Source organism: Leucoraja erinacea, unplaced genomic scaffold (assembly GCF_028641065.1).
Source record: "Leucoraja erinacea ecotype New England unplaced genomic scaffold, Leri_hhj_1 Leri_537S, whole genome shotgun sequence".
NCBI classification, from domain to species: domain Eukaryota; kingdom Metazoa; phylum Chordata; class Chondrichthyes; order Rajiformes; family Rajidae; genus Leucoraja; species Leucoraja erinaceus.
Window position 1 is genome coordinate 22,526 of NW_026576440.1, and position 24,546 is coordinate 47,071.

At 49.0% G+C, this 24,546-nt stretch overlaps 1 protein-coding gene across 1 annotated transcript in view; it reads right to left on the reverse strand.

Moving 5' to 3' along the window:
- stk11ip (serine/threonine kinase 11 interacting protein) overlaps nt 1–24,546 on the reverse strand; it is a 61,379-nt gene that overhangs the window by 20,839 nt on the left and 15,994 nt on the right. The window contains exons 2-6 of the mRNA XM_055630807.1: nt 12,064–12,130; nt 10,965–11,167; nt 5,917–5,991; nt 4,205–4,300; nt 2,590–2,697 (exon numbers count right to left, since the gene is read on the reverse strand). Of these exons, the coding sequence (XP_055486782.1) occupies nt 2,590–2,697; nt 4,205–4,300; nt 5,917–5,991; nt 10,965–11,167; nt 12,064–12,127 (546 nt within the window). The 5' untranslated portion in view covers nt 12,128–12,130. The remainder of the gene's footprint in view (nt 1–2,589; nt 2,698–4,204; nt 4,301–5,916; nt 5,992–10,964; nt 11,168–12,063; nt 12,131–24,546) is intronic.

The following is a 24,546-nucleotide window of genomic DNA, read 5'->3' on the forward strand; positions in this document are numbered from 1 at the left end:
TGTACTGAGGTACAGTGAAAAGCTTTTGTGTTGCGCGCTAACCAGTCAGCGGAAAGACTGTACATGATTACAATCGAGCCGTCCACAGTGTACAGATACAGGATAAAGGGAATTACGTTTAGTGCGAGGTAAAGCCAGCAAAATCCGATTAAAGATAGTCCGAGGGTCTCCAATAAGGTGGATGGGAGGTCAGGACCGCTCTCTAGTTGTTGATGGGACGGTTCAGTTGCCTGATAACAGTTGGGAAGGTATTGTCCCTGAATCTGGAGTGTGTGTGTGTGTGCGTTGGTTTTCACACTTCTGTACCTCTTGCCCGATGGGAGAGGGGAGAAGAGGGAGTGACCGGGGGGTGAGACTGGTCCTTGATGATGCTGCTGGCCTTGCCGAGGCAGCGTGAGGTGTAGATCAAAGATCCTGTAGTGAGCAAGATCGTCCATTCGACGAAAAAGACGTAGTACGGTCATGGGCAGATTCACGGGTAATTTTAGGCCCCATTTCCGTAACCGGCTTCCGTCTCCACACCAAAGATCCCATCTCAGCGGAGCAAAGATACTAGTGCGGAGACGGAAGCCGGTTACGGAAACATCCTCGTAAAAATAAAAGTTCTTTGGTAAAAAAACTTCTCCTCATTTTCAGAATTTTAATTTATTAACACAAAATGTTCCCCCGCAACGTTGATTAGACTGCGAGTCGGGTCGGGTCGGGTCGGGTCGGGTTACTGAAATGGATGAAAAAAAGGCCCCGTTGCGTACTACATGTCAGCCCATTGCATTTAGCAGGGGTGGTCTATCTTGCTCCGCTATAGGATCTTTGGTGTAGATGGAGTCGATGCAAGGGAAGAGTAGAAAGAGATTGTCACTTCTTCCCCAGCTAACAATGGGCCAATATGGGCTCATCTGTTGCCGGCCCTGCTTTGTTCTGGCCTTTTCTTTACCTCCAGTTCCCTCCCCTCTACTTTCAGTCTGAAGCCGGGCCCTGACCCAAAACGTCACCCATCCCTTTTCTCCACAGATGCTGCCTGACCCCCTGAGTTACTCCGGCACTTTTGTGTCTTGCTTAGTTTAGTTTTGTTTATGGAGTCAGTCAGTTTAACCAGTCAGCGGAAAAGGCAACACAGGATTACAATCAATCAAATCTATCAATAGAAGGGAGGTTGGTTTGTGTGATAGAAACATAGAAACATAGACAATAGGTGCAGGAGTAGAGGCCATTCGGCCCTTCGAGCCTGCACTATTCGCCATTCAATATGATCATGGCTGATCATCCAACTCAGTATCCCGTACCTGCCTTCTCTCCATACCCCCTGATCCCTTTAGCCACAAGGGCCACATCTAACTCCCTCTTAAATATAACCAATGAACTGTGTGGCCTCAACTACCCTCTGTGGCAGAGAATTCCAGAGATTCACCACTCTCTGTGTGAAAAATTATTTTCTCATCTCGGTCCTAAAAGATTTCCCTCTTATCCTTAAGCTGTGACCCCTTGTTCTGGACTTCCCCAACATCGGGAACAATCTTCCTGCATCTAGCCTGTCCAACCCCTTAAGAATGTTGTACGTTTCTATAAGATCCCCCCTCAATCTTCTGAATTCCAGCGTGATGGGCTGGGCTGCGTCCACTGCTCTCTGTAATTCCTTGCGGGTCTTGGATGGAGCTGTTCCCAAACCGTGCTGCCTTACAGTGCCAGAAACCCGGGTTCGATCCCGACTAAGGGCGCTGTCTGTACGGAGTTTGTACGTTCTCCCTGTGACCTGCGTGAGTTTTCTCCAAGATCTTCCGCTTCTTCCCACACTCCAAAGACGTACAGGTTTGTAGGTTAATTGGCTTGGCATGAATGTAAAAATGTCTCTAGTGTGTGTAGGATAGTGTTAGTGTGCGGGGATCGCAGGTCGATGCGGACTCGGTGGGCCGAAGGGCCTGTTTCCACGCTGTATCTCTAAACTAAACATGCTGAACTTCCTGAGCCTTCTGAGGAAGTAGAGACAATAGGTGCAGGAGTAGGCCATTCGGCCCTTCGAGCCAGCACCGCCATTCAATGTGATCACGGCTGATCATCCCCAATCAGTACCCCGTTCCTGCCTTTTCCCCATATCCCCTGACTCCGCTATCTTTAAGAGCCCTATCCAGCTCTCTCTTGAAAGCATCCAGAGAACTTGCCTCCACCGCCCTCTGAGGAAGAGAATTCCACAGACTCACCACTCTCTGTGTGAAAAAGTGTTTCCTCGTCTCCGTTCTAAATGGCTTACCCCTTATTCTTAAACTGTGGCCATTGGTTCTGGACGTCCCCCAACATCGGGACATTTAGTTTAGTTTAGAGATACAGTGCCCGTAGTCGGGATCGATCCCTTGTGTTGTGTTGTGTCGGGTCTTTTTTTCTTGTGTGTACGACTGCAGAAACAACATTTCACTTGAGCCTCTATGAGGTTCAAGTGACAAATAAATGGTATTGTATTGTATTGTATCGTCTCCGGCGCTGCATTGACTGCGGGGCAGCAACTCTGCCGCTGCGCCACCACCACGGGGGGGTGGGGGGGGGGGGGGGGGGTGCATGCTTGGGGCCCGCCTCAAGGCTGGGAAAGCTGTGCCTTACCAGTGAGCTGTCGAGCGAGGTGATGAAGTTGTTGCTGAAGTTGAGGGTGTGCAAGTCCAACCAGGGCAGGGCGGAGCTCAGGTCACCACCGCACACCGAGATGATCTCCTGCTCGAGAGGGAGAGACAGCGTTAGTACCGGAAAAACGGGAAGATCAGCAGGCTACGCAGCTCCTCTAGCCTGCGGATGGGTGGGCAGGAGCGGTGAGGGGGCATCCGAAATGCAAAAGGAGATTTAAAAACAGGAGGCGTGAGAAGGGGTGGAGGAGTCTAAAGGGCCTGTCCCACTTGGCCGTCATTTACACGACAGGCCATAGGAACATAGAAACATAGAAATTAGGTGCAGGAGTAGGCCATTCGGCCCTTCGAGCCTGCACCGCCATTTAATATGATCATGGCTGATCATCCAACTCAGTATCCCGTACCTGCCTTCTCTCCATACCCCCTGATCCCCTTAGCCACAAGGGCCACATCTAACTCCCTCTTAAATATAGCCAATGAATTGTGGCCTCAACTACCCTCTGTGGCAGAGAGTTCCAGAGATTTGCCGGTCCGCACAGCCGTCTGGAGCGTGTGACGTCATTTGAAGATGGACACAAAATGCAGGAGTAACTCAGCGGGACCGGCAGCATCTCCGGAGAGAAGGAATGGACGATGTTTCGGGTCGAGACTCTTCTTCAGGGGCCTCGATCCGAAACGTCACCCATTGCTTCTGTCCAGAGATGCTGCCGGTCCCGCTGAGTTAGTTTAGTCTGAAGAAGGGTTTCGCCTATTTCCTTCGCTCCATAGATGCTGCTGCAGCCGCTGAGTTTCTCCAGCACTTTTGTCTACCTTCGATCTTCCAGCATCTGCACAGTTCCTTCTTGAACAACATGCTGCCGGTCCCGCTGAGTTACTCCTGCATTTTGCGTCCATCTTCAAATGACGTCGATAAGAAGAGACAATGAATGGCGGTGCAGGCTCGAAGGGCCGAATGGCCTACTCCTGCACCTATTGCCTATGTCTCGCTCAAGAGGCAGAGAAAATTCACAAAGCAAGACTGGAAAGGATGAAGGGTGATCTTATAGAGGTGTATAAAATCATGAGAGGAATAGATCGAGTGGACACACAGAATCTCTTGCCCAGAGCAGCGGGACTCGAGAACCAGAGGACATAGGTTTAAGGTGGGGGGTTGGGGAGGTAGATTTTATAGGCACCTGAGGGGTAGAATTTTTTACACAGAGTGCTGAACGTATGGAACGAGCTGCCAGAGGAGGTAGTTGAGGCTGGGGTAGTTGATGAAACATTTAGACAGGTACATGGATAGGGGTACATTAGTGGGATATGGTGACCCACCCTACATCAGTCTGAAGAAGGGTTTCAGCCCGAAACGTTGCCTATTTCCTTCGCTCCCATAGAAGCTGCTGCACCCGCTGAGTTTCTCCAGCACTTTTGTCTACGTTCGATTTTCCAGCATCTGCAGTTCCTTCTTAAAGACAGGCAGATGGGAGTGGTGAAGCTGGGACATGTTGGTCAGTGTGGGCAAGGGCCTGTTTCCACGCTGTATCACTCTCGGCGCTGACATTGAGAGGGCTGTTGTTTAGGCTGTTTGGTGCAGAGAGACGTGGCAGACTCACCTCGACAGTGTGGATGCAACGAGAGCACACGAGGATCTCCAGCCTGGTGTAGACCCCCCGTAACCCTTCCAGGCAGTGAGGGGGGACCTGCTTCAGCTGGAAAACACCAACGCAGACACGTACTATCACTTATAAACTATCACCTAAAGTGCTAACTAATAGACAATAGACAATAGGTGCAGGAGGAGGCCATTCGGCCCTTCGAGCCAGCACCGCCATTCAGTGATGTGGATGATCCCAGCTGTTATCAGGCAACTGAATCATCCTTCCATGAGTATCTACTCATTGGTGATCCCCAGACTATCCTTGATTAGACTTTGCTGGCTTTACCTTGCACTGAACGTTATTCCCTTTATCCTGTATCTGTACACTGTGGACGGCTCGATTGTAATCATGTATTGTCTCTCCGCTCATTCGTTAGCAGGCAACAAAAGCTTTTCACTGTACCTCGGTACACGGGACAATAAACTAAACTGAACTCTAGTGTTGACCCAGCTCGTGACACCATGTCTACCCATTTGTTTTGGTAACCAAGTTGTATGAACATTGACTTCTCTAACTTCAGATAGCCCTTGCTTTCTTTCTCCATCCCCTTCCCTACCCAGTTCTCCCACCAGTCTTACTGTCTATCTTTGTCCCTCCCCCTCCCCAGACCTCAGTCTGAAGAAGGGTCTCGACCCGAAATGTTGCCCATTCCTCCTCTCCAGAGATGCTGCCTGTCATAGAAACATAGACAATAGGTGCAGGAATAGAGGCCATTCGGCCCTTCGAGCCTGCACCGCCATTCAATATGATCGTCCAACTCAGTATCCTGTACCTGCCTTCTCTCCATATCCCCTGATCACTTTAGCCACAAGGGCCACATCTAACTCCCTCTTAAATATAGCCAATGAACTGTGGCCTCAACTACCTTCTGTGGCAGAGAATTCCACCACTCTCTGTGTGTGAAAGAAAATGTTTTTCTCATCTCGTCTCAGTCCTAAAAGATTTCCCCCTTATCCTTAAACTGTGACCCCTTGTTCTGGACTTCCCCAACATCGGGAACAATCTTCCTGCATATAGCCTGTCCAACCCCTTAAGAATTTTGTAAGTTTCTATAAGATCCCCGCTCAATCTTCTAAATTCTAGCGAGTACAAACCGAGTCTATCCAGTCATTCTTCATATGAATGTCCTGCCGTCCCAGGAATCAGTCTGGTGAACCTTCTCTGCACTCCCTCTATGGCAAGAATGTCTTTCCTCAGATTAGGAGACCAAAACTGTACGCAATACTCCAGGTGTGGTCTCACCAAGACCCTGTACAACTGCAGTAGAACCTCCTTGCTCCTAGACTCAAATCCTTTTGCTATGAATGCTAACATTTTTTTTTTTTTTTCCTCTTTTTTGTTTTGTATGGATATATTGACATTTGATCTGTTCAATTAATTTAATCAATCTCTGTAAAGCACTTTGGTTCAAATACTGGTTTTGTTGAAAAGTGCTATATAAATAAAGATTATTATTATTATTATTATTATTATTATTATACCATTCGCTTTCTTCACTGCCTGCTGCACCTGCATGCCTACTTTCAATGACTGGTGTACCATGACACCCAGGTCTCGTTGCATCTCCCCCTTTCCCAATCGGCCACCTCTGTCCCGCTGAGTTACTCCAGCAATTTGTGTCTACACTCAGAAGCCAGGAGCGGAAGATGTCACTTTGACGAGCTTACCTCTAGGAATCGGAGGGATTTAAACGCAAAGATCCTCACGGGTGTCTGGAGACTGGGTCCTGGGGGATGCGCCAACTGAAAGACAGACAAAGAACCGGTTATCCATTCACACTCTGCAACTCACATAGTGGATTCAACTAAACTAAACCAAACACAGTGAGTGCGAGAACGCAACATTCTCCACCACTCGGGCCAGGCAGAGGATCGAGCCTTGGAGTTGGAGATGTGCCAAGGACATAGAAACATAGAAACATAGAAATTAGGTGCAGGAGTAGGCCATTCGGCCCTTCGAGCCTGCACCGCCATTCAATATGATCATGGCTGATCATCCAACTCAGTATCCCGTACCTGCCTTCTCTCCATACCCCCTGATCCCCTTAGATTCAGATTCAGATTCAGATTCAATTTTAATTGTCATTGTCAGTGTACAGTACAGAGACAACGAAATGCATTAGCCACAAGGGCCACATCTAACTCCCTCTTAAATATAGCCAATGAACTGTGTGGCCACGACTACCCTCTGCGGCAGAGAGTTCCAGAGATTCACCACTCTCTGTGTGAAAAAAAGTTCTTCTCATCTCGGTTTTAAAGGATTTCCCCCTTATCCTTAAGCTGTGACCCCTTGTCCTGGACTTCCCCAACATCGGGAGCAATCTTCCTGCATCTAGCCTGTCCAACCACTTAAGAATTTTATAAGTTTCTATAAGATCCCCTCTCAATCTCCTAAATTCTAGAGAGTATAAACCAAGTCTATCCAGTCTTACTTCATAAGACAGTCCTGACATCCCATGCATCAGTCTGGTGAACCTTCGCTGTACTCCCTCTATGGCAAGAATGTCTTTCCTCAGATTTAGAGACCAAAACTGTACGCAATGCTCCAGGTGTGGTCTCACCAAGAACCTGTACAACTGCAGTAGAACCTCCCTGCTCCTAGACTCAAATCCTTTTGCTATGAAAGCCAACATACCATTCGCCGGTTGAATGACAGCACAGGCCGTGTTGCCGATTTAAGGGTGGGGGGGGGCAGCGAGGACAAAGGGTGGGGGGGGGGGGGGGGGGGCGAGAACAAAGGGGGGGGGAGGGGGGGCGAGAACAAAGGGGAGACAGTGTAGAGGGAGCTCTACTCTGGATCTATGCTTTTTTTTCTCTATTTTCTTTTCTTTTCTCTCCTTAATATCGAGTCATAGAGGCAGAGTGATACAGTGTGGAAACAGGCCCTTCGGCCCAACAACTTGCCCACACCAGCCAACAATGTCCCAGCTACACTAGTCCCACCTGCCTGCATTTGGCCCACATCCCTCCAAACCTGTCCTACCCATGTACCTGTCCAACTGTTTCTTAAACGATGGGATAGTCCCAGCCTCAACTACCTCCTCTGGCAGCTCGTTCCATACACCCACCACCCTTTATGTGAACAAGTTACCCCTCGGATTCCTATTAAATCTTTTCCCCTTCACCTTGAACCTGTGTCCTCTGGTCCTCGATTCCCCTACTCTGAGCAAGAGACTCTGTACCTCTACTGTTCATTGGCTATATTTAAGAGGGAGTTAGATGTGGCCCTTGTGGCTAAAGGGATCAGGGGGTATGGAGAGGAGGCAGGTACAGGATACTGAGTTGGATGATCAGCCATGATCATATTGAATGGCGGTGCAGTCTCGAAGGGCCGAATGGCCTACTCCTGCACCTATTGTCTATGTTTCTATGTTTACCCGATCTATTCCTCTCATGATTTTATACACCTCTATAAGATCACCCCTCATCCTCCTGCGCTCCAGGGAATAGAGACCCAGCCTACTCAACCTCTCCCTGTAGCTCACACCCTCTAGTCCTGGCAACATCCTCGTAAATCTTCTCTGACACCCATTCCAGCTTGACGACATCTTTCCTAAAGTTATTTGGTTTAGTTTATCTCATGTCACGTCTACCTTGGTGTAGGGAAATGCTTCACAACATATTTAAACCCCAGTCATTCCCTCTTCTGCTGGGGGTCATATCAGTGCCGCCAAAAGATTTAGAACGTTTCAAAATCCAGTGGCGACAAAAAAAACGTTGCGACGCTTGAAAAATCGCCGCGCGTCGTACGTCATCACGCTGCGTCACCGCCGCGTCCCGCAGCGCATTTTTCGGTGACCTGGCACGTGAGTCAATGATGCCGACAGTCGCCGAAAAAAAATCGCCAAGTGGGACAAGCCCTTTACTCTTGCCATCCACGCCTGGCAGTGCTCGAGTGGGCACTGCGGAGGCATCATAGAAACATAGACAATAGGTGCAGGAGTAGAGGCCATTCGGCCCTTCAAGCCTGCACCGCCATTCAATATGATCATGGCTGATCATCCAACTCAGTATCCCGTACCTGCCTTCTCTCCATACCCCCTGATCCCTTTAGCCACAAGGGCCACATCTAACTCCCTCTTAAATATAGCCAATGAACTGTGTGGCCTCAACTACCTTCTGTGGCAGAGAATTCCACAGATTCGCCACTCTCTGTGTGTGAAAGAAAATGTTTTTCTCATCTCATCTCAGTCCTAAAAGATTTCCCCCTTGTCCTTAAACTGTGTGACCACTTGTTCTGGACTTCCCCAACATCGGGAACAATCTTCCTGTATCTAGCCTGTCCAACCAGATGAACTGAACGAGTTCTACGCACGGTTTGAGGTTAAAAACAGCACCCAGACACGTGCACCACTGCCATCTCCCAGTGACCAGTCGCTCAGGCTGTCCGCAGCCAGAGTTAAAAAGGCCTTTGCCAGCGTCAATCCACGCAAAGCTGCAGGGCCGGACAACATTCCTGGATGCGTTCTAAGAGACTGTGCCGAGCAACTGAAAGATGTCTTCACAGACATTTTTAACATCTCACTCAGCCAGGCAGTAGTGCCCAACTGTCTTAAGAGTGCCACCATCGTCCCTGTCCCGAAGAAACCAAACCCAGCCTGCCATAATGACTTTCGACCAGTGGCCCTAACACCCATTGTAATGAAGTGTTTTGAGCGACTAGTTATGCAGCACATCAAAAATAGTCTACCTGCCGACCTAGACCCACTACAGTTCGTCTACAGAGCCAACCGATCCACAGAGGACGCAGTCTCAACAACACTGAACCTCGTATTGTCACATCTCGATCGGAAAAATACCTATGCCAGGATCCTCTTCATAGACTTCAGCTCTGCTTTCAATACAATCATTCAGCAGCAGCTGGTGGAGAAGTTGGAGCTATTGGGGGTTGATGCTGGCACATGTAGCTGGGTCCTGAACTTTCTGTCGCAACGGCAGCAGACAGTCAGGGTGGGCAGTAGGACATCAAAAACCATAGCCGTGAGCACTGGCTCACCCCAAGGCTGTGTCCTAAGCCCCCTTCTGTTTAGTCTGCTGACACACGACTGTACTGCCAGACTCAATAACAACTTCATCAACAAGTTCGCTGATGACACAACAGTGGTGGGTCTCATCAGTGACAATGATGAATCGGCGTACAGGATGGAGGTGGAGCTGCTCACAGGTTGGTGCAAATCCCACAACCTCATTCTTAACGTGGGAAAAACTAAGGAGATGGTGGTTGACTTCAGGAGGGCGGGGAAACAACACCATACACCTCTGCACATCGACGGAGCTGATGTGGAGAGGGTCAGCAGCATGAAGTTCTTAGGACTACATCTGTCTGATGACCTGACGTCCACGGCCAACACCACAGCTCTGGTCAAGAGAGCCCAGCAGCGACTTCACCCTCTCCGAAGACTACGTAAAGCAGGCCTCCCCACCACACACCTACGGACTTTTTATAGGGGGACTGTTGAGAGCACACTGACATACGGCATCACTTCCTGGTTCGCGAGCTGCAAGGCGTATGAATGGCACCAACTGGACAGGATAGTGAAGACCGCAAGCAGGATTATTGGTGCTCCACTCCCCTTCCTGCTGGACATATACAGGAAGAGATGTATCAACAGAGCCATCTCCATCATCAAAGACCCTTACCACCCATCGCATGACATTTTCTCCATCCTCCCATCTGGGAAGAGGTACAGGAGCATTAGCTGCAAAACCAGCAGGATGCTCCTCAGCTTCTTCCCACAGGCTATAAGACTGTTAAATGGACTTTGCCCCCTGCCAAGTATCACGCACAAACCCCCACACTGCAGCAGAGCCACTGTTGTGCCGCTGCCGGTCGGAACGGCTGTTGAATGTTTAGTAGAGTGTTAAATTTGTTCATGACATGTATTTTTTTTTTTTTTATTTCTATTTATTTTTTCATGTACACTGAATGGACACTGGTTGAGCAACGTTTTTTTGTTTCCTCTGGGTATGCGAATACTCAGGAAATGACAATAAAGATATACAACATACAACCCCTTAAGAATTTTGTACGTTTCTATAAGATCCCCCCTCAATCTTCTAAATTCTAGCGAGTACAAGCCGAGTCTATCCAGTCTTTCTTCATATGAAAGCCCTGACATCCCAGGAATCAGTCTGGTGAACCTTCTCTGTACTCCCTCTATGGCAAGAATGTCTTTCCTCAGATTTGGAGACCAAAACTGCACGCAATACTCCAGGTGTGGTCTCACCAAGACCCTGTACAACTGCAGTAGAACCTCCCTGCATCGGGAACAATCTTCCTGCATCTAGCCTGTCCAACCCCTTAAGAATTTTGTATGTTTCTATAAGATCCCCCCCCCATCAGACGGAAAGCATTACAAACATATACAGTATTACACAGGTGAAATTCCCGGAGTGTTACAGGGAAAGAGGCTCACAATCCCGGTGGAAAGTCGTCTCCCCCCCCCCCCCCCCCCCCCCCCACCGGCAAAGACCAACATAATAATAATAATAACAATAATAACTTTATTTATAAAGCGCTTTTAGACAACATCAGTTACCACAAAGTGCTGTACATGGGAAGTCAACAAAAAGTTATTACAAACTACTAAAACCATTAAGACGACAGGACTATAAAAACAGTAAAAATTAAAAGACATTAAAAGCACTAAAAACAGGAACAATGTCTCAGCCAGTGTCGAAAGCCAGTGAATAAAAGTGAGTTTTATTTAACCTACCTTCAGCGAGACGGTTTTTTGCAACACATCGAAGAGGAACTGCACGTCCAGGACGGAGGCGGTGTCCGACGGGTGGGAGGGAAGGGCAACAAAGCCATGCTGGTACTTGCGGGCTAGGAGATGCTGCTCAAAGAGTTGGTGGAGGACCTGCAGGCCAACCGTCAGCAAGGAGAGAGTACTGGTCCCACTCAGCACAGAGTCACCTGGGGAGAAGACACAGACACACACGGCAGTGACTCTCCTATCCTAGTTTTAGCTCCAGTTCTGCCTCAATGTGTCAGTATGAACCTGTTTTGAGTGATCTTGGTGTTCATAAGGCTTTAATACGTTTGAAATCCTACATGGTACACCAGTCATTGAAAGTAGGCATGCAGGTGCAGCAGGCAGTGAAGAAAGCGAATGGTATGTTGGCTTTCATTGCAAAAGGATTTGAGTATAGGAGCAGGGAGGTTCTACTGCAGTTGTACAGGGTCTTGGTGAGACCACACCTGGAGTATTGCGTACAGTTTTGGTCTCCAAATCTGAGGAAGGACATTATTGCCATAGAGGTAGTGCAGAGAAGGTTCACCAGACTGATTCCTGGGATGGCAGGACTGTCTTATGAAGAAAGACTGGATAGACTTGGTTTATACTCTCTAGAATTTAGGAGATTGAGAGGGGATCTTATAGAAACTGGTCCCGACATTGCGCGGGGCTCCGAAAAACTGACCGTGTTCAAAAATTCCGCGCGGCAACGGCCTGCCGGCCCGCAGCCGCCATCGGCGGGCGTGCGAAGCGTCTCGACACTGTACGCAGCGTCTTGATGCCGTACGTCACATGCGAACTTCCCGCGGGCTTCGCTCGAACTTCACGCCACTCATTCGACCTCCGCGCGCGGCCCCCGCTTCCGGTTCGGTCGCACTCGCCGCGTGCAGGTCGCCTGCTCGTGACACAGGCCCTTTATCGAGCCAAAAACGTCACCTATTCCTTTTCTCCAGAGATGCTGCCTGAGCCGCTGTGTTACTTCAGCATTTTGTGTCTAAAGTATTTCCTGTTTTTTTGCTTTTCAGATTTTCAGCATCCGGAGCTTTTATTTGTAATTTTCACAGATCAGACTCACCGTAGTTTTGGAGCAGCTTCGTCAGGCTTTGCACAAACACCTCCTCCCCTGCTCTAGATGCCATGGTCTAGGAGAAAGGTGACAAAAGCAAATTAGAACACTGGCTGCATTCAGATTCAGATTCAATTTTAATTGTCATTGTCAGTGTACAGTACAGAGACAACGAAATGCATTTAGCATCTCCCTGGAAGAGCCACATAGCAAATGATTTGAATAAATAATAATAAGTGTCCGGGGGGGGGGGGGGGGTGGTGATTGGCAGTCACCGAGGAACGTTGTTGAGTAGTGTGACAGCCGCCGGGAAGAAGCTGTTCCTTGACCTGCTGGTCCGGCAACAGAGAGACCTGTAGCGCCTCCCGGATGGTAGGAGGGTAAACAGTCCATGGTTGGGGTGAGAGCAGTCCTTGGCGATGCTGAGCGCCCTCCGCAGACAGCGCTTGCTTTGGACAGACTCAATGGAGGGGAGCGAGGAACCGGTGATGCGTTGGGCAATTTTCACCACCCTCTGCAATGCCTTCCGGTCGGAGACAGAGCAGTTGCCATACCATACTGTGATGCAGTTGGTAAGGATGCTCTCGATGGTGCAGCGGTAGAAGTTCACCAGGAGCTGAGGAGACAGATGGACCTTCTTCAGTCTCCTCAGGAAGAAGAGACGCTGATGAGCCTTCTTGATCAGAGTAGAGGTATTGTGGGTCCAAGAGAGGTCATCGGAGATGTTGACTCCCAGGAACCTGAAGCTAGAAACACGTTCCACCTCCGTCCCGTTAATGTGGATGGGGGTGTGCGTGCCGCCTCTGGACTTCCTGAAGTCTACAATGAGCTCCTTGATCTTCTTGGAGTTAAGGGCCAGGTTGTTGTCAGCGCACCATGCTGCTAAGTGCTGGACCTCCTCCCTGTAGGCCAGCTCACACAATTCTTCACACAAGCATCTTAAAATGGTCGACAGGACCGGGAACCCGCCGGACGGCGTTGACCAGACGGGGTGGTTTGGGATGTCAGATAAGAGACGCGAGGGTGAACCGGGATGATGTCTCCAACGTCTCCAAGGTCGGCTGCAGGAGGCGCCCCCGGGACACAAAGATGGCCGGGGGAGGAGAGGGGCATCTGTTCACAATAGACAATAGACTATAGGTGCAGGAGGAGGCCATTTGGCCCTTCGAGCCAGCACCGCCATTCAATATGATCGTGGCTGATCATCCACAATCAGTACCCCGTTCCTGCCTTCTCCCCATATCCCCTGACTCCGCTATTTTTAAGAGCCCTATCTAGCTCTCTCTTGAAAGTATCCAGAGAACCGGCCTCCACCGCCCTCTGAGGTAGAGAATTCCACAGGCTCACAACTCTCTGTGAGAAAAAGTGTTTCCTCGTCTCCGTTCTAAATGGCTGACTCCTTATTCTTAAACTGTGTGGCCCCTGGTTCTGGACTCCCCCCAACATCGGGAACTGTTCCCGTCCATCGAGCGCATGGAGCCATAAATGTCGGTACCTGCTTGCATCATAAATGAATGGAGCAGAATTAGGCCATTCACCCAGAGAGTGGTGAGTCTCTGGAATTCTCTGCCTCAGAGGGCGGTGGAGGCCGGTTCTCTGGATGCTTTCAAGAGAGTTAGATAGGGCTCTTAAAGATAGCGGAGTCAGGGGATATGGGGAGAAGGCAGGAACGGGGAACTGATTGTGGATGATCAGCCATGATCACATTGAATGGCGGTGCTGGCTCGAAGGGCCGAATGGCCTACTCCTGCACCTATTGTCTATTGTCATTCAGCCCATCATGTCTACACCACAATCATGACTAATCCATCTTTCCCTCCTAACCCCATTCAATAGACCATAGACAATAGGTGCAGGAGTAGACCATTCGGCCCTTCGAGCCAGCACCGCCATTCAATGTGATCACGGCTGATCATCCACAATCAGTACCCCGTTCCTGCCTTCTCCCCATATCGCCCGACTCCAGTACTGTGTGCCATATACACAAAAAGAAACTCACTGTGCAGTTGCATTTGCTCGAAGGGCCGAATGGCCTACTCCTGCACCTATTGTCTATTGTCTGTGAAGCACCATTGACTATTGAAAGTGCAAATGACGCAGAGAACCAAATATCCGTGTTAATTCTAAATATACATTAGGTGAGGATCAGTATTTCATACTTATTAAACAACAAAGTCACTCAAACAGGCATCTAAAGACATGAATCTAGCAATGGAAAAGCATGCAGAAAGAACTATAGATGCTGACTTGTTCACTGAAGGACACAGAGTGCTGGAGTAACTCAGCGGGTCAGGCAGCATCTGTGGAGAACATGGATACGTGACGTTTCACAGAGTGCTGGAGTAACTCAACGGGTCAGGCAGCATCTATGGCTAAGGAAATAGGCAACGTTTTGGGCCGAAACCCGTAAGGGTTTCAGCCCAAAACGTTGCCTATTTCCAGAAGGATTTCGGCCCGAAACGTTGCCTATTTCCTTAGCTCCATAGATGCTGCTGCACCATAACTCGGTGGGTCAGGCAGCATCTGTGGAGAACATGGATAGGTGACGTTTCACAGAGTGCTGGAGTAACTCAGCGGGTCAGGCAGCATCTGTGGAGAACATGGATAGGTGACGTTTCACAGAGTGCTGGAGTAACTCAGCGGGTCAGACAGCATCTGTGGAGAACATGGACAGGTGACGTTTCACAGAGTGCTGGAGTAACTCAGCGGGTCAGGCAGCATCTGTGGAGAACATGGATAGGTGGCGTTTCACAGAGTGCTGGAGTACCTCAGCGGGTCAGGCAGTCAAGTCAAGTCAAGTCAAGTTTATTTGTCACATACACATACGAGATGTGCAGTGAAATGAAAGTGGCAATGCTCGCGGACTTTTGTGCAAAAGACAAACAACAAAACAACCAAACAAATTATAAACACAATCATAACACAAATAATCTTTTACATAATTAAAATTATGTATGAGTTATTCCTCATCTCCGTTCTACATGGCTTACCCGTTATTCTTAAACTGTGGCCCCTGGTCATATTTCCTGCTTCTGGCGTGTCCAAACCCTTAATAATCTTACATGTTTCAATGAGATCCCCTCTCATCCTTCTAAACTCCAGAGTGTACAAGCCCACAGCCGCTCCATTCTCTCAGCATATGACAGTCCCGGAATCCCGGGAATGAACCTGGTGCTGGAGTAACTCAACTGCTCATGCAGCATTTTTCTAGAGAACAATAGGTGATGTTCCACGTTGAGACCCTTCTTCAGACTGATGGGGGGGGGGGGGGGGGGGGGGGGGGGGGGTGTGGGGGGGGGAGGGGGGGGGGGCGGGGGGGGGGGGGGGGGGGAGGGGGGGGAGGGGGGGGGGGGGGGGGTGGGGGGGGGGGGGGGGGGGGGGGGGGGGGGGGGGGGGGGGGGGGGGGGGGGGGGGGGGGGGGGGGGGGGGGGAGAGGGGGGGGGGGGGGGGGGGGGGGGGGGGGGGGGGGGGGGGAGATGAAAGCTGGTAACGGGGAAGGGCAGGATAAAGCAAGGCAGGTTTAAAGCTTTTCACTGTACCTCAGCCTACATGACAATAAACTCAGCTGAACTGAAGGTTGATTCAGATTCAGATTCAGATTCAATTTTAATTGTCATTGTCAGTGTACAGTACAGAGACAACGAAATGCATTACAACGAAATGCATTACAACGTTTATAGGTCGACATAAGCGAGGGGGGTGGGGGAGGGTTTGATAGGCAGCTGGCTAATCTATAACTGGCCTCAACTCCTCTACTGCGCTAGTTCGCAGCGACCCTTAAACCCCTGCCCCACGGTACGAGTCCATTCCACGATTTCGCCCTGACTCGGAGAGTTACGCTAACGGCCGCTCGTCGGTACTCGGGGCTCTCGTGGACATTTTTCAACGTGTTGAAAAATCTTCACCAGTCTTCCCGTGCGTACCTGCCGTTAGCGAGTCTTCCCGTGCGTACCCGCCGTTAGCGCTAAGTGACGTCCCCGAGCTCCGACGTACCCGCTACGTTCATTCTCTGCTTGATTTCTTTTTTCAAGTCGGGAGAGCTCTTGGAATGTGAACTCGCACCGTGGGACAGGGCTACTGCTTCCCAATCTTTGAAAAATGAATAAATCTGTGTGTTGAATATTTCTAGTGACTCCATATAACCATATAACAATTTACAGCACGGAAACAGGCCATCTCGACCCTTCTAGTCCGTGCCGAACACATAATCTCCCCTCGTCCCATATACCTGCGCTCAGACCATAACCCTCCATTCCCTTCCCGTCCATATAACTATCCAATCTATTTTTAAATGATAAAAACGAACCTGCCTCCACCACCTTCACTGGAAGCTCATTCCACACAGCTACCACTCTCTGAGTAAAGAAGTTCCCCCTCATGTTACCCCTAAACTTCAGTCCCTTAATTCTCAAGTCATGTCCCCTTGTTTGAATCTTCCCTATTCTCAGTGGGAAAAGCTTTTCCACGTCAACTCTGTCTATCCCTCTCATCATTTTAAAAACCGCTATCAAGTCCCCCCTTAACCTTCTGCGCTCCAAAGAATAAAGACCGAACTTGTTCAACCTTTCTCTGTAACTCAGGCTTCACACCCCCCTGAGATAGAGAGCGCCAAAGATTCACCACCATCTCGGGCGACACATTTCAACGCACCTCCATTACAAGTGACCAGCCTTATCCCGTAGTTATATCTCTTTGATCAAGACACTCCCACTCACGGAACTGTTTAGACTCTCACATACCTCACGGCAACTCTCCCCGAGTTTGGTCGCTATTGTTTCAGGTTCCTTTTTGGAAATTATAGAATGGAATGTATAACATTATGAGAGGCATGGATTGAGTAGAGAAGACTTTTGTTTTGCTTCAGGGTGGAAATATCGAATACTACAGGGCAGAGGTTTAAGGTGAAAGTTTAAATGTGGGAGTTATTATGCAAGATCTTTTTTTTTTTTACTGCACAGAGCGTGGTACAGTGCTGGAACGCGCAGCCGGGGGAAGTGGTGCAACTAGATACCATTGCTTTCTGTAAGAAGCTTTTAGACGCCGACATGTGAGCAGGAAGGAGGGATGGAGGGATGTGGATATAGACGTGCAGTTTAATTTTTGCAAGTGAGAATTTTTAACCCTCTCCTGGTGTGTGGCTGGTCACTTCACAATAGACTCCACTGGAGTTACTCAGTGTTGTCAGGCAGCATCTCGGGAGAGCAGGGATAGTTGATGTTGCGGGTTCGACAATAGACAATAGACCGGTGCAGAAGTAGGCCATTCGGCCCTTCGAGCCAGCATCAAGTCAAGTCAACTTTATTTGTCACATACACATACAAGATGGGCAGTGAAATGAAAGTGGCAATGCCTGCGGATTGTGCAAAAACGACAGAACAACAGAACAGAACCAGTATTCTCTGCCTCAGGGGTTCTCTGGATGCTTTCAAGAGAGAGCTAGTTAGGGCTCTTAAAGATAGTGGAGTCAGGGGATATGGGGAGAAGGCAGGAACGGGGTACTGATTGTGGATGACCAGCCATGATCACATTGATTGGCGGTGCTGGCTCGAAGGGCCAAATGGCCAACTCCTGCACCTGTTGTCTATTGTCTACATTATATTAAAAAAAAAAGAAAGACACAACACAACAGTAAATGAGTCCCTAGTGAGATCAGAGTTTACAGCCCTGATGGCCAATGAGAAGAACCTCCGTCTCATCCTCTCTGTTTTCGCAGCGTGATAGTGGAGGCGTTTGCCTGACCGTAGCAGCTGGAACAGTCCGTTGCTGGGGTGGTGGGGGTCCCCCATAATGTTGCTGGCTCTGGATCTGCACCTCCTGGTGTACAGGTCCTGCAGGGGGAGTGTAGTTCCCATAGCCATTCAATGTGATCATGGCTGATCATCCCCAATCAGTACCCCGTTCCTGCCTTCTCCCCATATCCCCTGACTCCGCTTTCTTTAAGAGCCCTATCTAGCTCTCTCTTGAAAGTATCCAGAAAACCGGCCTCCACTGCCTTCTGAGGCAGAGAATTCCACAGACTCACAGCTCTCTGGGTGAAAAAGTGTTTCCTCATCTCCGTTCTAAATGGCTTACCCCTTATTCTTAAACTGTTAAACTGTGGCCCCTGGTTCTGGTCTCCAAAACATCGGGAACATGTTTCCTGCCTCTAGCGTGTCCAAACCCTTAATAATCTTATATGTTTCAATGAGATACCCTCTCATCCTTCTAAACTCCAGAGTGTACAAGCCCATCCGTTCCATTCTCTCAACACTTGTCTATTGTCTATAAGGCAGGAACGGGCTACTGATTGGGGATGATCAGCCATGATCATATTGAATGGCGATGCTGGCTCGAAGGGACGAATGGCCTACTCCTGCACCTATTGTCTATTGTCTAACACCTCTACCGACTGAGTATAGGGGGGGTGGAGAAGAAAGCTGGAAAAGGCGAGAGGCAGGACGCAGCACGGTAGGTTTATAGGTCAACATCGATGAGGGCGGGGTTGAAAGAGCAGATGATTTCAATGATATCAATTCCCGCACAGGGCACTAAGACTAACCAAACTATTTCTCCCCCCAATATTCTTACTGCATTTAGACTTTAGAGATACAGCGGGGAATCAGGCCGTTCGGCCCAAAGAGTCCATGCGGACCAGCGATCACCCCGTACACTAACACTATCCTACACACACTGGGGACAATTTACAATCTTTACCAAAGCCAATTAACCTACAAACCTGCGCATCTTTGGAGCATGGGAGGAAACCGGAGCGCCCGGAGAAAACCCACAGGGAAAATGTACAAACTTGGTTACAGGCAGCACCCGTAGTCAGGATCGAACCGGGGTCTCTGGCGCTGTGAGGCAGCAACTCTACCGCTGTGCCGCCATGATCGCCCCGGATGATTCTCTCCTTGCAATTCACGCATTCCTCAATGAATGCCAGACATTTACAAGTTTAGAGACAACAGACAATAGGTGCAGGAGTAGGCCATTCGGCCCTTCGAGCCAGCACCGCCATTCAATGTGATCATGGCTGATCATCCACAATCAGTACCCCGTTCCTGCCTTCTCCCCGTATCCCCTGACTCCGCTATCTTTAAGAACATGGAAAAGCTTTCCCCACTGAGAGTAGGGAAGATTCAAACAAGGGGACATGACATGAGAATTAAGGGACTGAAGTTTAGGGGTAACATGAGGGGGAACTTCTTTACTCAGAGAGTGGTAGCTGTGTGGAATGAGCTTCCAGTGAAGGTGGTGGAGGCAGGTTCGTTTTTATCATTTAAAAATAAATTGGATAGTTATATGGATGGGAAGGGAATGGAGGGTTATGGTCTGAGCGCAGGTAGATGGGACTAGGGGAGATTATGTGTTCGGCACGGACTAAAAGGGTCGAGATGGCCTGTTTCCGTGCTGTAATTGTTATATGGTTATTATATGGTTAACCCTATCTAGCTCTCTCTTGAAAGTATCCAGAGAACCTGCCTCCACCGCCCTCTGAGGCAGAGAATTCCACAGACTCACAACTCTGTGTGAAAAAGTTATTCCTCATCTCCATTCTAAATGGCTTACTCCCTATTCTTAAACTGTGGCCCCTGGTTCTGGACTCCCCCATCATCGGGGACATGTTTCCTGCCTCAGGTGTGTCCAAACCCTTAATAATCTTATATGTTTTAATAAGATACCCACTCATCCTTCTAAACTCCAGAGTATACAAGCCCAGCCACTACATTCTATCAACATATGACAGTCCCGCCATCCCGGGAATTAACCTGGTGAACCTACGCTGCACTCCCTCAATGGCAAGAAAGTCTGTGTAAATCGAGCCTGCCACATAAAAAACACAAAGCTCTGGAGTAACTCAGCATGTCAGGATCTTTCGATCTTTGACCTGTGCGCCATTTTCCTGCCCTGTCTGCAAATCCCTTGACTCATTAATAACTCTTTAATAATCATCAAGGACCCACACCATCCTGGCCACACACTCATCTCACCATTGCCATCAGGAAGAAGGTACAGGAGCCTGAAGACTGTAACGTCCAGGTTCAGGAACAGCATCTTCCGCACACCCACAACACAACAACGAATAAGCTCTGAGCACTGAACTGCACACAGCACCTCCACCCCGACTGAAATCTAGAGCCAGTTTCTTGCAGACAGTCCCACCTCTCCAGACAACCAAAGAAACAGCAAGGGACCAACATCTGGAAAGATGAATGGAACCAGCTCAACACACGAGCCCACGACTGGATGGAGAGAGGAATCACTCCGACTGAATGCCTCGCCAGCGGGCACGACCTCCCACGGCCAACCTGGAAGACCCTCTACAGATTACGAGTGGAGCAGGGGAGGTGCAAAGCACTTATGAAAGCATGGAACTACCAGGCAGAAGACCCATGCAGCTGTGGAGCAGCACAGACAATGTCCCACCTACTGGAGTGTGACGACGCCCCCCAGTGCAGCCCCCAGGATCTGGCTGAACCGACCCGACCAGCTGTGACCTGCGCCAGATACTGGCAGAACGACATCTGAGATTGCAACGGACTGGAAGAAGAACTGAACTGCAAGAGACTATATTATTATTGCACTATATTTGTTATTTATTGAACTTTTTTCCTCTCTTCCCCCGTTATATACAATGTTAACATATTCACATATTCTGTTGTGCTGCTGCAGCAAGTAAGGATTTCCTTGTCCCATCTGGGACATATGACATAGAAACATAGAAACATAGAAAATAGGTGCAGGAGTAGGCCATTCGGCCCTTCGAGCCTGCACCGCCATTCAATATGATCATGGCTGATCATCCAACTCAGTATCCCGTACCTGCCTTCTCTCCATACCCCCTGATCCCCTTAGCCACAAGGGCCACATCTAACTCCCTCTTAAATATAGCCAATGAACCGGCCTCGACTACCCTCTGTGGCAGAGAGTTCCAGAGATTCCAGAGAAAGTTAACATACCATGACATACGACTTGTCTTGACTCTAGGAGAAACTTAGCGGGTCAGGCATCATACAGAGAATGGATAGGCTACATTTCCTGTTCACTCCCTCCCTAGATGCTGCCTGACCCAAAGATCCTACAGCGAGGAAGATAGATCACTCGACGAAAAAGGCAGATTCACGGGTAATTTTCGGCCCCTTTTCCGTAACCGGCTTCCGTCTCCGCACCAAAGATCCCGTGGGATAACTAGTGCGGAGACGGAAGCCGGTTTACGGAAACATCCTCGTAAAAATAAAAGTCATTTGGGAAAAATCTTCTCCTCATTTTCAGAATTATAATTTATTAACACGAACTGTTCCCCCGCAACGTTGATTACACTGCGGGTCGGGTCGGGTCGGGTCGGGTTACTGCAATGGATGAAAAAAAGGCCCACGTTCCGCTCCGTTGCGTACTACACGTCAGCCCATTGCATTTAGGAGTGGTCTATCTTGCTCCGCTATAGGATCTTTGGTCTGACCCATCAAGTTCCTCCAGCCCTTTGTGTTTATAAGTCCCCTGAGGCACATCATGCGAGTTTAGAGATACAGCTCGGAAACAGGTCCTCCGCCCACCGGTTCTGCACCGGCCAGCACTCATCCCCCCCGCACCGTAACACTAGCCTACATACTAGTGACAATTTACAAATTTTTACCAAAGCCAATTACTGCGTGCCTTTGGCATGTGGGAAGACACTGGAGCACCTGGAGAAAACCCACACAGTCACAGGGAGAATGTACAGACAGCACCCGTGGTCAGGATCGAACCTGGGTCTGTGAGGCAGCAACTCTACCGCTGCGCTGCCGTGCCGACCCTGAATCGGCCACAAATAAAGAACGGTGACCAAAAGATTGGTTGGTGAGCCGGGCTTTTTACATACCACCACCTCTAACTTTACATAACCACCACCCCACTTAGGTAGACAAAAGGGCTGGAGAAACTCAGCGGGTGCAGCAGCATCTATGGAGCGAAGGAAATAGGCAACGTTTCGGGCCAAAACGCTTCTTCAGACTGATGTACGGTGTGAGGGGGGGGGGGGGGGGGGGGGGGGGGGGGGAGTTGCCTATTTCTTTTGCTCAATAGATGCTGCTGCACCCGCTGAGTTTCTCCAGCACTTTTGTCTACCTTCCATTTTCCAGCATCTGCAGTTCCTTCTTAAACACCTCAGTTAGGTAGATGAGACCAAGTTTCATCAAACGTAGAAACTTCCCGATTGCATTTATAAAAGGGGGAGAGAGAGAGGAGCAGAACTGAGCAGCAGGCAGCGGAGTTCCTGGCTGCTAATTGTGGAACAATTAAATTCAGCGATGCGTGGACCTTTTCTTCAAGATGGTGGCGGCAGCTGATCATTGGAGACCCTCGGACTAATTTTTAATCTGAATTTATTTGATTAAAGATCGGAATTCATCTTGCACTAAACATTATTCTTTTTCAGACCTTATTCGGACATTATTCAGTCTGAAGAAGTGTCTCGACCTGAAACATCGCCAATTCCTTCTCTCCATAGATGCTGGCCTTTATAACAAGAGGAGTTGAGTATAAGAGCAAAGAGGTCCTTCTGCAGTTGTGCAGGGCCCTAGTGAGACCACACCTGGAGTATTAGGAAATGGTGTTGGATAGACTGATGGGACTGAAGGCTGATAAACCCCCAGGGCCTGATGGTCTGCATCCCAGGGTACTTAAGGAAGTGGCTCTGGAAATCGTGGATGCATTGGTGATAACTTTCGAATGTTCTATACACTCAGGATCAGTTCCGTGGATTGGAGAGTGTCTAATGTTATCCCACTTTTTAAGAAAGGCGGGAGAGAGAAAACGGGGAATTATAGACCAGTTAGCCTGACATCGATGGTGTGGAAGATGCTGGAGTCAATTATAAAAGATGAGATAGCCGCACATTTGGATAGCAGTAACAGGATCGGTCCGAGTCAGCACGGATTAACGAAGGGGAAATCATGCTTAACTAATCTTCTGGAATTTTTTGAAGATGTAACTAGGAAAATGGACAAGGGAGAGCCAGTGGATGTCGTGTATCTGGACTTTCAGAAATCATTTGATAAGATCCTACATAGGAGATTAGTGGGCAAAATTAGGGCACATGGTATTGGGGGTAGAGTGCTGACATGGATAGAGAAGTGGTTGGCAGACAGGAAACAAAGAGTAGGGATTAACGGGTCCCTTTCAGAATGGCAGGCAGTGACTAGTGGGGTACCGCAAGGCTCGGTGCTGGGACCACAGCTATTTACAATATACATCAATGATTTGGATGAAGGGATTAAAAGTAACATTAGTAAATTTGCAGATGACGCAAAACTTGGTGGCAGTGTGAACTGTGAGGAGGATGCTATGAGTATCCAGGGTGACTTGGACAGATTGGGGGAGTGGGCAGATAGATGCATGGCAGATGCAGTTTAATGTGGATGAATGTGAGGTTACCCACTTTGGTATCAAAAAATAGGAAGGCAGATTACTATCTAAATGGCATCAAGTTGGGAAAAGGGGAAGTACAACGGGATCTGGGGGTCCTTGTTGATCAGTCTATGAAAGTAAGCATGCAGGTACAGCAGGCAGTGAAGAAAGTGAATGGCATGTTGGCCTTTATAACAAGAGGAGTCGAGTATCGGAGCAAAGAGGTCCTTCTGCAGTTGTACAGAGTCCTAGTGAGACCACACCTGGAGTATTGCGTGCAGTTTTGGTCCCCTAATTTGAGGAAGGACATTCTTGCTGTTGAGGGAGTGCAGCGTAGGTTTACAAGGTTAATTCCCGGGATGGCGGGACTGTCATATGGAGAGAGAATGGAGCAGCTGGGCTTGTACACTCTGGAGTTTAGAAGGATGAGAGGATATCTTATTGAAACATATAAGATTATTAAGGGTTTGGACACGCTAGATGCAGGAAACATGTTCACGATGTTGGGGGAGTCCAGAACCAAGGGCCACAGTTTAAGAATAAGGGGTAAGCCATTTAGAACGGGGACGAGGAAAAATTTTTTCTCCCAGAGAGTGGTGAGTCTGTGGAATTCTCTGCCTCACAGGGCGGTGGAGGCCGGTTCTCTGGATACTTTCAATAGAGAGCTAGATAGGGCTCTTAAAGACAGCGGAGTCAGGGGATATGGGGAGAAGGCAGGAACGCGGTACTGATTGGGGATGATCAGCCATGATCACATTGAATGGCGGTGCTGGCTGGAAGGGCCGAATGGCCTCCTCCTGCACCTGTTGTCTATGTTTCTATGTTTCTATTTTTCTGTTTTCAGGTACAGGATACTGAGTTGGATGATCATAGAAACATAGACAATAGGTGCAGCAGTAGAGGCCATTCAGCCCTTCGAGCCTGCACCATTCGCCATTCAATATGATCATTGCTGATCATCCAACTCAGTATCCTGTACCTGCCTTCTCTCCATACCCCCTGATCCCTTTAGCCACAAGGGCCACATCTAACTCCCTCTTAAATCTAGCCAATGAACTGTGGCCTCAACTACCTTCTGTGGCAGAGAATTCCACAGATTCACCACTCTCTGTGTAAAAAATGATTTTC